At 46.5% G+C, this 13,252-nt stretch overlaps 1 protein-coding gene across 1 annotated transcript in view; it reads right to left on the bottom strand.

The window, feature by feature from the left end:
* The window catches only part of LOC135378033 (hemicentin-2-like), a 470,485-nt gene that overhangs the window by 233,962 nt on the left and 223,271 nt on the right, over positions 1-13,252 (bottom strand). Inside the window, exons 5-6 of the mRNA XM_064610861.1 lie at positions 12,105-12,371; positions 10,583-10,888 (exon numbers count right to left, since the gene is read on the bottom strand). Of these exons, the coding sequence (XP_064466931.1) occupies positions 10,583-10,888; positions 12,105-12,371 (573 nt within the window). The remainder of the gene's footprint in view (positions 1-10,582; positions 10,889-12,104; positions 12,372-13,252) is intronic.

Genomic DNA, 13,252 nt, shown 5'->3' with positions numbered 1-13,252 from the left:
GCATGCTAATTATGACTAATAGATGAACGGAAGCCAGATCTCGGCCGCGGAGCAAGCTTCTCACGAACACACTTGAGCCGCGCTGATGATCAGGTGGAGATGGACGAAGACTTGATAAACACTCACATAGACACATAAATACTACCCTATTATTAATGTCTTAATCGGCTCCCCGTTGTTGGCCACACAGAAGTGGGCATCGTCACGACGATAGCAAAAAATAAAGAAATAAACGGATGGAGGAACGGTGGAGATGCGTAGAGGGTGCATGGAAATGAAGTTCACCGCATAGCACCCTCCTAGCCAACCAAAATCCCCAATGACCTCGTTCTGTCCCCTGATTTGTTGAAAACGGGAGGCGTACGCCTTTTTAAAGTTGTTGCTTTGTGACAATTATGCAGTGCATAAGTGTCATAAAAAAAGGCGTACACCTCCCTTTTTCAGCAAATCATGCTACGTGATCATGTCATTCGGGATTATGGTTGGATAGTAGCGTGCCATGCGGTGAAGTTCTGTGTGACCAACAACGGCGAGCCGATCCTGCCATTACCCCCCCCCCCCCCCTCATTTTTAAGCATGTACTTTGGAATTGTATACACTCTTAAAAATGAACTTCACCGCATAGCACGCTCCTAGCCAACCATCATCTCGAATGACATCGTTCTTTCCCCTGATTTGCTGAAAACGGGGGGCGTACGCCTTTTTTGTGACACTTATGCAGTTCATAATTGTCACAAAATTGGCGTACGCCTCCCGTTTTCAACAAATCAGGGGAGAGAACGTTGTCATTCGAGATGATGGTTGGCTAGGAGCGTGCTATGCGGTGAAGTTCATGTTTAAGAGTGTAGGGTGAACAGGCAACCATACGGAATCATCCCTGCAGCTGCCATATTCCAGAAGATAATGGCTAACATGAAAAATTGAAAATATTTGCGGGAAGGGGGGTATATTTAATGGTTGAAAAAGAAAAGGGAAAGGTTAGCCATACTAGAGGCTTGCTCTTCCCAAAATGAAAAAGAAGAAAAAACAGGGACACAGAAAACTATACAGAAATATAGACCTTCATAGGTCACGGTGCAGGAAGTCATCAGGGAGGTATCACAGAGTGTCCAAGAGTCCAGCTTCCCGAAGGAATCGTAGCAGCGCAGTCGTAAATAATGGATATTATGGTGAAGACACTCCCTGGGGCACGCTGTTACCTCGATGACATTCTGGTCATCGAAACCACGGAAGAAGATCATTTCAAGGATTTGGAGGCCGTTTTTCAGGTGATGAGTGCACGAGGAGCAGTGTTGTACCCGTTACCGAAATATGGTATCGCGATACCGATACTCGTTGCTTGAGTAAAAGGTATCAAAATACCGATATCGATACTTCTTTTTTAAAGTAACGGAGTACCGCTACCGTTACTAAACAAAAAAGTAACGCGATACTGTGCGCGATACTTTCGTTTGAAATACGAAGAGGTGCAACATAGAAATATCGCATACGTGAACAGTTTTGCAGTAAAAGGACAGCATATTTATTATGTGGTTCGGACACTTTGCTTGACTTTTATCAATAGCTGGTTCTCGAAGTCGTCCTCTGCCATCCTTGCAGGCCGTGGTCTCTCCGGCAGCTGACAGAGGTCGATATGACAATTACGTTAGTGTCAGGCCCACATATACCGTGGAGTCCAATGACCAAGGAATCTTATCCGAAGTTGACAATGCCACAGTACATGTGAGCGTGACTCAGTGCGACACGGAAGCTTAGCAGTGGAATATGTAGCGCACTGTCGAAGACTTGACCTGTGTTCGTTGACCTCAACTCTTTTGTTGAACAAAAACAAACAACTTTATTACGGGATGATGACTGGGGAGTTTCATGGCCGGAGGCGATACTCTACCCCATTGCTGGTGGTGATGTGGGGAATGAAATACTGAGCCCCTTCACAATAAGGATCGAAGCGTTTGTTGAACACAGCGCGGTTATTTCCTCTAGTTTCAAAGAAAAACAGTGAATATGTGTTCGGTATAATTCCATAATTCCGGTTACGGAGCACGTAGGCCTGTCCACAGGCTTCTTGTCGACGGCTAGGCGGACCATTGACAATGAATAAGAGTGGGAAATATGGACTGTGAAGAAAGGGTGGCGCACTAAAAAGTATCGGTATCGGTAATGATACAGAGGTCGCGCTACCATAAATTTGTAACGGAAATACTCTTCCGATACCGATTTAAAAAAGTATCGCATGCGCACTCCGATACCGAAAAAGTATCGATTACTGTAACGGCGTTACTGGTAACGGCGATACGCACAACACTGACGAGGAGTACGTTTACGCAAAGACAAGTGCGAATTTACGAAGACGCGACTCAACTACCTACACTCTTAAAAATGAACTTCACAGCATAGCACGCTCCTAGCCAACCATAATCTCGAATGATATCGTTATCTGCCCTGACTTGTTTAAAACGGGAGGCGGACGCCTTTTTTGTGACACTTATGAAGACGCGGACAACATATTTTAGGGAAGTTAGAAACACTAGTTCATTTAATGGGCAGAAATTAAAAGTTGAATGAGAAACGGGGTCGACGTTTCGACAGTGCCACTGTCTTCGTCAGGACAAAAAAGTCCTGACGAAGACAGTTTCCCCGTTTCCCCACAGTTTCCCCGAAGACGACCCCGTTTCTCATTCAACTTTTAATTTCTGCCCAAACCACCATTCCGCAAACCACCATTCCGAATGATGTCATTCTGTCTCCTGATTTGTTGAAACTGGAAGGAGACACCTATCTTGGAAACATCATGCATGTCCAAAATAGACGCCTCCTCCTGTTTTCAACAAATCAGGAGACAGAATATGAAATCATTCGGAATGATTGTTGGCTAGGAACGTGCTATGTGGTGGGGTTCTGCGTTAACAGAGACAGGCCAATAGAGGAACACGTAGAGGCAGACTGCCTTTCCAGACTTCTACTTCCCGAGGAACAAGCCAACGAAAGGAAAGAAGACTCATTTCGTGCTTTTTTGGATGGACACAGTTCCTGTGACTAGCAAAGAGCAACCCGCATAGATTCGATTTTGTGGAAAGACAGGGAAAACGCTGCGAAATGGCGCCCTCATCACAACGAGGACACAGACATGGTGCCGTACTATGTTCGCCGACACCAACTGTTCTTACAACAGAATTGCACCACGTGGGGTATGTTGTGGGGTTGTCAAAATGAAGCAAATGGCCAGGAGTTACATATGGTGGTCGTCACTAAACGAAGAAATCGAGAAGATGGTCACCGCCTGCGCGCAGTGCCAGTATCAGTGGAGCGACACATGCTTAGACCCAGTTTGCATCCGTGTGTACGGCCGACTAAACACTGGCAAAGAATGTTGTTACGTAATGTTGACTATGACTGTGCATGTTGACTATGACTGTGCATGTTGACTATGCAAGTCATAGGTGCGAGCATTTTAGTCACTGTTGATGCACACTCTAGGTGGCCGGAAGCTTACGCTACGTCTAAAACGACATTAGCCGCTATACAATCGAGAGGCTACGTCAGGTTTCCTGTCGCATCGGATTACCTGAAGTACAGGCTTACCATAACGGTAGCCAATCAGAAAAATTCAGCACTTCCATGAAAAACAACGCTGACATATCGGATGCGCTATATACCACCCTTCTTCCAACGGACTCGCGGAACGTTTCCTTCAGTTATAGAAGTTGAGGTTGATTTGATCGGTTCTCTTCAAGAGCGGTTAAATCGCTTCTGTTGTTGTACAGGAACTGCCCGCATTCCACTATGACAGAAGCTCCAGCTAAGAAGGACAATTACGGACAAGGCTGGATCTACTAAAGTAATAAGTTAACAAAAAAGTGCGCTGGAATCAGTTCAGATGAAGCTGTTATCGGAATACATCACCGCGGACAATCCATGAAACAGATCGTGTCCGAGCACGAAAGTACCGGGGTACACCAAAATGGGTTCCAGGCATTGTGCTAAAACAATCTGATCAGTCTCTTTTCGGGTCAAAGTTACGATTGAATGTTCTGCCAATGGAGATCAAAAGTGAACAGTTAAAAAAATGTGCTGTGTCGAGGCACGGCAAATCCCCGGTTATTCAACCAAGCGCGGGGTATTATCGGGTAGGCCAACACGTGTCCAGGTGGTGTCATACCATTTTTCTGCTCCAACGCTTTTCGGTTAAAAAGGATGGATGAAGAAAAAGTAAAAGAAAAGTTCTGCACCTCTAGCAAGTGACAAATAACAAGTGATTGGTTGCGTTTGGCTTATTCTGAGCACAAACTACGTCTGCGCTGCAATAAATCGTGCACAAATTCACTTGAACTGATTTGGGTAATATTCGGGTGACTGATATCTACAATGCAGGGCTTTATTAGAGACTTCTGGGAGAATGTAATGCCAGAGTAATGACATTACTTGATTAAAGTAATGACACTAGTAATGTATTACTAACTACAAAAAAGTAATGAGTAATGGTAATGCATTACGAAATAAAAGCAATTTTCCCCACCTCTGATCTTGAGGAGACACGTGGACCGACCAACTACTCAAGCCCACAACGATCCTAAACGGAGCCTGGCCCACGGCAGGGAGAAGATTAGCAAGGTGACTAGTGGATCCGTGCACCGCTGAACACGGACACCGGACACGGAACGCGGCATCGAACAGCGACAGTGGTGACAGTGACAGAATACAGTGACAGGTGACAGTGACAGTGGTAGCGACAGTGACAGTAATAGAGAGTTTTAGCTGACCGTTACCGAGTTCCCCGCTTTGCTCAGCCAGCGAGCGAGCACGCAACTGCGCATTCGTGCTACATTTGGCCGTTAGCGGGTGAGCGGAGCGGGGCTTCCGCTCCGCTGTCTGAGCGGAGCGAGATGCGAGACGGTCCGCACCACCGGGTGTCAAGATGGCTGCCGCCAGTAGTGAGCACCTGCCGCTGCCCTCGTCGTCTTTTGCTGCTGATGAGGGCGATGCGTCTCAGCAGCGGCTCCGGATGCGTTTTCGGATCGACGAGGATCCTGTAGGACACTCCAAAAGTTCACAAGTGAACCCGGGACAGACAGCTTCGAGCGCAAATTTATTGTTTACAAGAAGCTTGCACTAAAGTAGCCCTTGTCTTGGCTATTGGAAAGCCGACCGGCCCTTTTTAATATTCAGGTTGATTATGAAAGCAACAGTCAGGGAATTATTTTCAAATATAATGAAAACTGTAATAATAAACAGTATCGCCTTGCTTTCACGGGACAAAAGCTTACCTAATCACTTGCATTTGTTCTACGACTTCACGTGTACAAAGACGGAGAGCGCCGTTAGCGGTGCGAAACGGAAAACGGGATGATCGCCCTGCTAAAACCAATTTTCTTATCCTTGCTCCGCTCACGCTCAGCGGATCACCGGTCAGCTAAAACTCTCTAATAAAAATTTAGGGGTCGGATTCACAAAGAGCTCGTGCGACGGAATCTGTCGTATCTCCGTCGTACGGGAAAGTTAGATTCACGACGAAGTGTAGATTCACGAAGGGCGCGCGTCGCAAAATCTTCGCAGCTTACGGCGGAATCCTGCGAGAGCTCCCGAGGAGTCTTACGAAGAAAGATGGCGGCGTTATTTGGCAGCGGTGGATTTGGAGAAGATAAACAAAGACTCAGTAATACGCGCCAACGCATTGCACTTTGCCACAGAACCTTCGAGACAATCTCTGAAGTCACATTGAGGCACTTTTTTGCTTGGTAACCTTCAACAAATGCTTCAACTTTGTGCTCCGTAACATCGGGTCGCAGCGATTTTTCAAGCATCCCCTACACACAAGAAGCCATAAAAGTTGCAAAACTGGGTGCCACACACCGCTTACAAAAGACCCTCACCCACCCCCTCCCCGAGACGAACATACTGGGAATATATTTGCTGTGTCATCGAACGCGTTTCGCCTGTGATTGCATGGCATTCATTACGGCTACCGAAAGACCAAGAGCACGTGCAGTAACAAAACATTTGGGGACAACTTCGTCTTCTTCTAACGGGACGACTCTTATTGGTGCGATTACAAATTTTCGTCATCGTTACCATAGAGAAAACATAGTCTCGCACCCTTTGGCTGTTTCTGTCCGAGCTGCACGTGACAGGAAGCGAGCAACTTCCTCTTCCTCGTCAAAGGGGGTACCCTCTCCACTACGATAGCTTTGTGAATCACGCTTACTTCGCCGTCGTACGCGCGTCGCAGGCAACGACGTCTTATTAGCGCATCTTAGCGTAACTTACGATCGCGTTTGTGAATCCGACCCCACTGATCCGCAATCGGGCTAGGTATGTAGCACTGCGTAACACCTCTGAATAAACGTTGGGTTTTGTGCGCTTAGTTGGTCTCTGGTCTTTTGCATCATTCATTGTAGATACACGGTAGACTTTGTCACCAGCATGTTACACACCGAGCACTAGTTCCTTGTCGTTGTGCACATCTATGGCCTCGAGCTCGGCGGCGGCAGCGGTCGAGATGGAGGCGACCAGCTGCGAGCGCCCCAACTACTCGAGCGTCTGCTCGTCAAACGTAATGTTGTAGTGTTTGTACAACGGCTTGTGACCCTATAGCGTAGCCATCCTTCACCACTCGCTTCTTCCGCTGAGACAGGACGACTTGAGCACCAAGTGCTTCTTGATGTTGAAGGCGTAATCGTCGTCCGATTGGCGAGGCAGCTGCCTCACCATGTATTCGACATCGACTTGCACGTTGATTACTGCCCAATGATCTTGTAAATGCCGGTCTTCTGTCGCAACCGAAGAATCAATATGAACGGCAGTCGCGGCGAGATCAAGCGCTCGATCATGGGAAGCAGTGGTGGCTGATTCTTCGCGTGCTCAGGATACATGTAGTCGTTGCTTCGTCTCAGAGAGGGCACCGTACGAGCGCTGAGCGTGGACCGCCTGGCGGCAAGTGGAGCACAGCCTGAACGCAAGCAGTTGATCGCAAGCTATTGAAGCATTGGCGAACTCTTTCCCGAGCACGTGCGACGCGCTCATGAGGACGCGACACATTGCGACGCGCTGTTGTTGACGAACAGCGCGCGGAATGTATCGCTAGCGAACTTGTAGTAAGCCTCGTACACGGCGCACTTGATATGCTCGACCTCGACGTCGGCCCTGTTTCCCCTACCTTCCCGGCCCAGATGTGTGGTTGGTCGATGCTGCATTCACGGCCGTGTGCTCGTGCTGCACGGTGATCTCAGGTGCGCGAGAAGTCGATAGTTGCAGAGTCGATTTTGTTGCCTCCCGCGCTGACTTCTCTCGGGCACGCTGCTCACTCTTTCGCTGCGCTAGTGTGTTGGCTGTTCTCTTTTCAATTCCAGAGGCGTCAATTTGCTTCCTAAATACAGTTCGTTGGCAGCTATAGTACTTTGCGTCGTGTTTCTTGGGCATCTTTGAAATTTTGAAGTCACTGATCCAACTGCGTGCCCTCAATATCTGCCTAAATTTAGATTTTCCTGCAGGCACAACACTAGTCCGATAGCTCTCCCCTCTAGCTACGAAATGACGTGCGACGTCAACGCTATGACACGTGGTTCAAACGCGGTAAACTCGAATACAACGCGCGGTGACTCGATAAAGAGCCGAACCTAGGCTTAATAAACGCACGATCAACAAGAAATCGCCTTTTCCATCCACATTTTTTCTTTATCACATCAAATCACAATCGACGTTTCGTTCTGATTTTGCTTTACCTAGCACAATTTCGCGACGTTGCCAGCTCGCTCAGTCTCCCGCAGCGGTCGTCCATATCTCCTTGATGCAATGTGTCTCTAACTAAACGTATATGCATCATCTTTCTGTGTCATTTCGTTTGGGAGTAGTAGCGACCAGAGTGGGCTTCATTTTTTATGTGGGTGTCAATACCCCAGTTACCTCCCCCGTGCACAGTGCGGTGAAATATGTAGTTCTACGTCAAAATTAAAGTAGAACAGACATCTTCAGTGCGTGGCACAGCATGCCTTATATGCAGATGTTCTAGCACCTCTATCGTCGTTCGTAACGCGAAACCTTACCCAGACTGGGTAATGGTGAATTTGCAAAAAGTTTACAAAAGAAAAGAGCAAGTACCAAGAAACAAAACTTAACCAAGAACACCGTCAAAACATTATTGTAATAATATTAAAGCTTTTTAAAAAAAATTTGACGACAGCAAAGCCTTTCAGTTTCCCTATGTCGCCAATCGTGGCTGCGAAAACACCTTCCACTTCCACTGCCGACGTTGATCATTTAATTTTTTTCTAGATCATAGTTTGAGGTCACAGCCGTTAGAGATTCTAAAAAGTGCACTCTTAAAACAGAACTTGACTTATAGCACTCTCCTAGGAAACCGTCATCCCGAATGACATCAATCTCTCCCATGCTTTGTTGAAAACGGGAGGAACACGCCTTTTTGGGACACTTATGTCGTTAAGTTAATTGCCAAAAAAAAAGTGCGTACGCGTTTTCCACGAATCAGGTGAGACAACTGCATCATTTTGTACAATGGGTGGCCTTCGCGAGTTGTGTAGTGAAGTTATGTTTTAATTAAGAGTGTGCGGTTCCTACGGAGCTACCCAACGTCTCATTTGGTGTCTCATTTGGTACCTCATTTGGTAGCGTGTTTGCCTACTGATCCCAAGGATGTAAGTTCGAACCCGGCCGAGGACGCGAGCAACTTGGTGGCATGGTACAAGTTATTCTGACACGTCGTTTTTTGCGAGGGACATTAAATACAGTGTACTACGTGTTGAGATTTTGGTGCACGTTAAAGGCTGGTTTACAGTCCGACGCAAAGTTTCGTCAGTCGCCGATGCGTTCCACGCCTCCCGCCAGAGTTCGCCACGCTTCGCCGTCGTCACTTAGACGAGATAGAGCGGTACGATATATTTTTTTCCATCCGTACCACTTTATTTGTCAAAGCGTCCCTCGCCTTCAAATCTTTGACAAACCTGTCCCGAACAGCCTTCCAATACTTCTTGCATCCGTCGATTGATGAGGAGACACATCGTTACTTCAACAGCGACGAACGACAATGACCGTATTTACAATGCAATTGAAGGCGGAATCACAGGGTCAACAGCTTTCAATTTCGCATTTTTTCTGCACTACTTCCAGTTTTTAAAATCTCTGTCATTCACTCAGCGTGTTTCGTGCAGACTCTGATGATCATTTGCGGCTTCGAACGGCAAGCGCAGTGCATTGTAGTCGAAGCAACCGCCGGCCGATGCCAGAAGTAGAGATGTGTTTTACTTGTTGGACGATGGCTGGCGTAATCGCATATTACTGCAAATGACTATATTCTGACTCAGTATAAATGACTATATGACTGCAATTCTATATTACTGCAAAGTCCCTAATACGGTGCACTAGGCTGATATTGCAATGAATCAATCTTTTGCCATGCATACATTAAGCGTTAACGTTACCGAAATTTGTCGGGCATTTCGGCTCCCGCTCTGTGCGGTGCACCATCAAAAGCACTGTTATCAAGCTCTTTTTATACTGTTACATGGCGCGTTTCACATCCGCTAATGTCAAGTCGTTTGGCTCGTAATCACCAAATTCTTGCTGCATGGGCTGTTCGTTGAGGAGGCATTGAGAGAGCGGAATGTCTGACTAACAGTCGAAGGTTGCTTCTATATAGGTTTTCGTGATAAGGTTTTCGCTATAACCTTACATTCGGCGGACATTTTTCATGACTAGAATATTTCGGCGGTTACTTAAATGAATTCGAAGGGATGCCATATAAGGGGAACCTCTGTATGTAATAAGGGGTTATCGCCCCCCTTATATTTGGCTCATCCCTTTCAATATTAGATGCTAAAAAATATCTATATATCAGTATGTACATGCCAAAAATTTAGGACAGTATAGCAATTTATTGACCTGCTACAGGAATCTAAGAAAGGGAAATGAAGGTAAGTGTGTGAATGGGATGGATAGTCATATCAGTGCCCCTTTTCTACACAGGGATACAAATCGTGTACCTTAAACCTTATTACTGTGCGGGTGTGAACCACGACTTCCACTGGAGAGACACGCCCTATACCTAACACGGCCGTGTTATCAGGCTTGCTGGGCCTTGTAATCGGGCAAACGTGTGCATTCATGGTGATATGTGGTATTACGGTAGTCATCTAGGATATTATTTTTAAGAGTGTGCTTATTTAGCAGCACAATAAACCCGATTACGGGAGCCCCACTACACACAGGTGACTTCGTCGTGCCCAACGTCACCAGTGTTGAGCTACCAAAGTCCGACTCGTGATTTTTTTTTTTTTTTCCTTCGCGAAGTCCCTGTACCTGCGGTGTTATATTGAAAAGGGGAGAAGTCACGATCCTGGATTTTGTTCTTTTTCTACTAAACCGCACATTCTAAAATGATGCGAGCAGGACATGCATGTAGAGTAGATACATACACGTATGGTACACATTCTTCATTGACGTTATTCGAGGAATACCAGCTGCAATCAGCTTACCAAATGTTCACTTGAACTTTCGTCGATTGGAATTTTTCGACTCACGCCCTTATTGCATGCAGATGTTCAATTAGTCAGGTAAGAAGCCATAGACTCACAGTAAACGTTCATAGTCCAACGGTCTTCCGGAGCAGGCGAATCTTGCGGCAAAACGGGGTTTCGTGCGATGCATCCAAGGCTCCCACCGTGGTCTCGGTGCGATGGTGTGAAGGTGACCACGGAAGTAGAAACATTTCCATCGGCCGAGGCATGTCCAAACGTCTGCGGCAGCCGAGATGTACCTAGCCACCACTCAATTGCGGCTGGAGGTCGGGATCCCCAAGACTCGCACACCATTTCCACTGGCAGCCCAGCTGTAAGCGAACCTCCCGCAGTGCGAAGGATGCGTGCACTTAGTGGGGATACTGCCAAAGGAAAAAGAAAGCTTGTGTTACATTCCGCAGCTTAGGGTGAACGAGAATTTACGAACACCATGAACAATAAAAATGAGCATCTCACATATCGTGGTGCCGTACCACGCGTTGGTGTAGTCGCCTTCCAACCTCGAATAAATTCACGTCTGGGTTTCAGCATAGAAAAACGGCCGAGAAATGATTTTGGAAGTTATATCGCTATGCATACATTAGATGGAACTGTATAGACATAACAGTCGGGGCACAGATGCTACTGCTAGGTTTTCCGCAGTTACACTCTTACTGCGGTAGAGCACGCTTTACAGGGGTTATCTTTTTTGCTTATGCTTTTCGCTTATCAGTTTTGCCGAGTCTCAGTTGTTTTTGTTTCTTTTATTTATTTATTTTGTTTTTCTTTCTTTTGCCCTCTTGTGCTTTCTCCCTTACTGTGAGAGTTTATGACCTTCCATGTAATGTGCATTCTCTGATGTTGTCGCCACGTATGATATTCAGGTTGTTTCCGGGAGGCCCCACCGCTAGCTATGCTACAGGGCCCCCACTGTATACTGTGTACGGCATAACCAATAATAAAATTGAAAATGGAATCTACAGTGTTTTATTTATTCTTTCCTCAATTACAGTTCCGCACAAAAATCTTGTACCACTATCACATATTCGAATAGAATGCATATTCCAAACATAAGTGCTGAAATATATAACTAGCACGTATTCGCAAAATAAGAAACAACACCAATTATATGATGAATGATGACGTCACGGGGTGCTAACAAAAAGTTCTCCCTTATGGGGGGAGGGGCTTTGAGTCTTACGTGTCGAAGACGTTTTTTGGACGAGACAGATGAATCGCAACAAGTTGAGGCATTTATCTCCTTTCTGGTGCATTTCAATAACTAGGGAGTCAGAATATTTTTACTTGAACAATACAGCATGCACTCGTGTTCCACTTTATGGTACCAGTTTGTGCCTCACAACAGACTGCGCGGCATCGGTTGGATGATTATACGATGCCCGCGTCAATGTATCGCACTGCATACTCTCTGAGTGTCAGAACCCTTAAGTGTGTGAACCGAAGTTGCGGCATTGAAAGGAGCACATACATAACACACAATACGGCACCATCGTCGAAGCTTTGAAAGCTTGGCATATTTGCAAGACACTTCTGGAAAAACTGTTGGCATAGCATTGTGATTGCTGATTATGCACTTACAGTTTAAGTCGAGGACCACGGAGGTGTGTGCCGGTGCGGACACGTGGTTGTGCACGCGGCAGCTGAGAATAGCGCCCAGGTGAGATCGGGTCAGGGGACCCAAATGAACACGGCTGCGAACCAGGACCTGCGGTGCTTCACCTTCACCAGCAGCTGTGCTTAAAGACGTAGACATGGTGCTCACAGCACTGCCGGAGAGGGGAGCACCTTCCTCAGCTCCTTCCATTCCTGACAGCACCCACTTCATGTCAGGCAGGTGAGATGACGCTGCAAACAATGGACGGTGGCATTTATAATGCTGTCCTGGGCACAATATTGTCTGTGTCTTGTGGTGGTGGTGTTTTTGTCTAGTCTCGTAAAACAGTATCGTGCTGCAGGACAGCCATTCGTGAAAATCATGACACAATTTTTCAACGCACGGTCTCGTCGGCGAGCGGGGGATCATGTAACACGAGGAACAGGGGAGCTGCAGCATGTTTGCTTATTCGTCCCTTATTTATGCCGCAATAGAAACGTCGTGGAGTCAAAAGTCGTTAGCAGCAGTAGAATATTTACGATACGAGGGAAAGTTGTAGGGAAGAACTGGATACACCGAGTAATTGCCACTATGGGGATTGCGATGCTGTAATTCAGAAGAAACAGGAGATTGCTTCGTTCTTTGTTGAACACGATGAATACGGCTGCACAAGTGAATCCTTATTTACAGGATGATAAGCTGGCAATGCCACAAGATGCTCCATGATGAGATTAGTCCGGGCGTGTGCAACTGAAGGTGGTCCAGTCTTTCGAAGGCAACTCTGAGGTCATTACGTTGGACACTGTATCTGGAGCAGTTAATTAATATGTGTTCAGTGTTCTCCACTTCGGCACACGTGAGGCAGTTCGGCGAGTTTACCTTTCCCATCTTGAACAATAGGGCACGGCTGAAAGGGACCATTCAATGGTTTTATTCACTATATAACCGCAGTTGTATATGCATAAACACGGTGCGAAAATAAGGACGAAAATGAAAAACAGGGCACGCACCAAGTAGTTCAAAAAGCGAAGGGATACAAAAGGTAACAGAAAGAAGATGAACTTAAATCGTAGCGGACACGTCAGAGAAGGCTGGGTTGTCACAAGTGGTTCACTATCAAACAACCATCGGT

Source organism: Ornithodoros turicata, chromosome 1, assembly GCF_037126465.1.
Source record: "Ornithodoros turicata isolate Travis chromosome 1, ASM3712646v1, whole genome shotgun sequence".
NCBI lineage: Eukaryota > Metazoa > Arthropoda > Arachnida > Ixodida > Argasidae > Ornithodoros > Ornithodoros turicata.
Note: the sequence above shows the minus strand (reverse complement) of the source record. Positions and strands in the feature narration are given on the sequence as shown.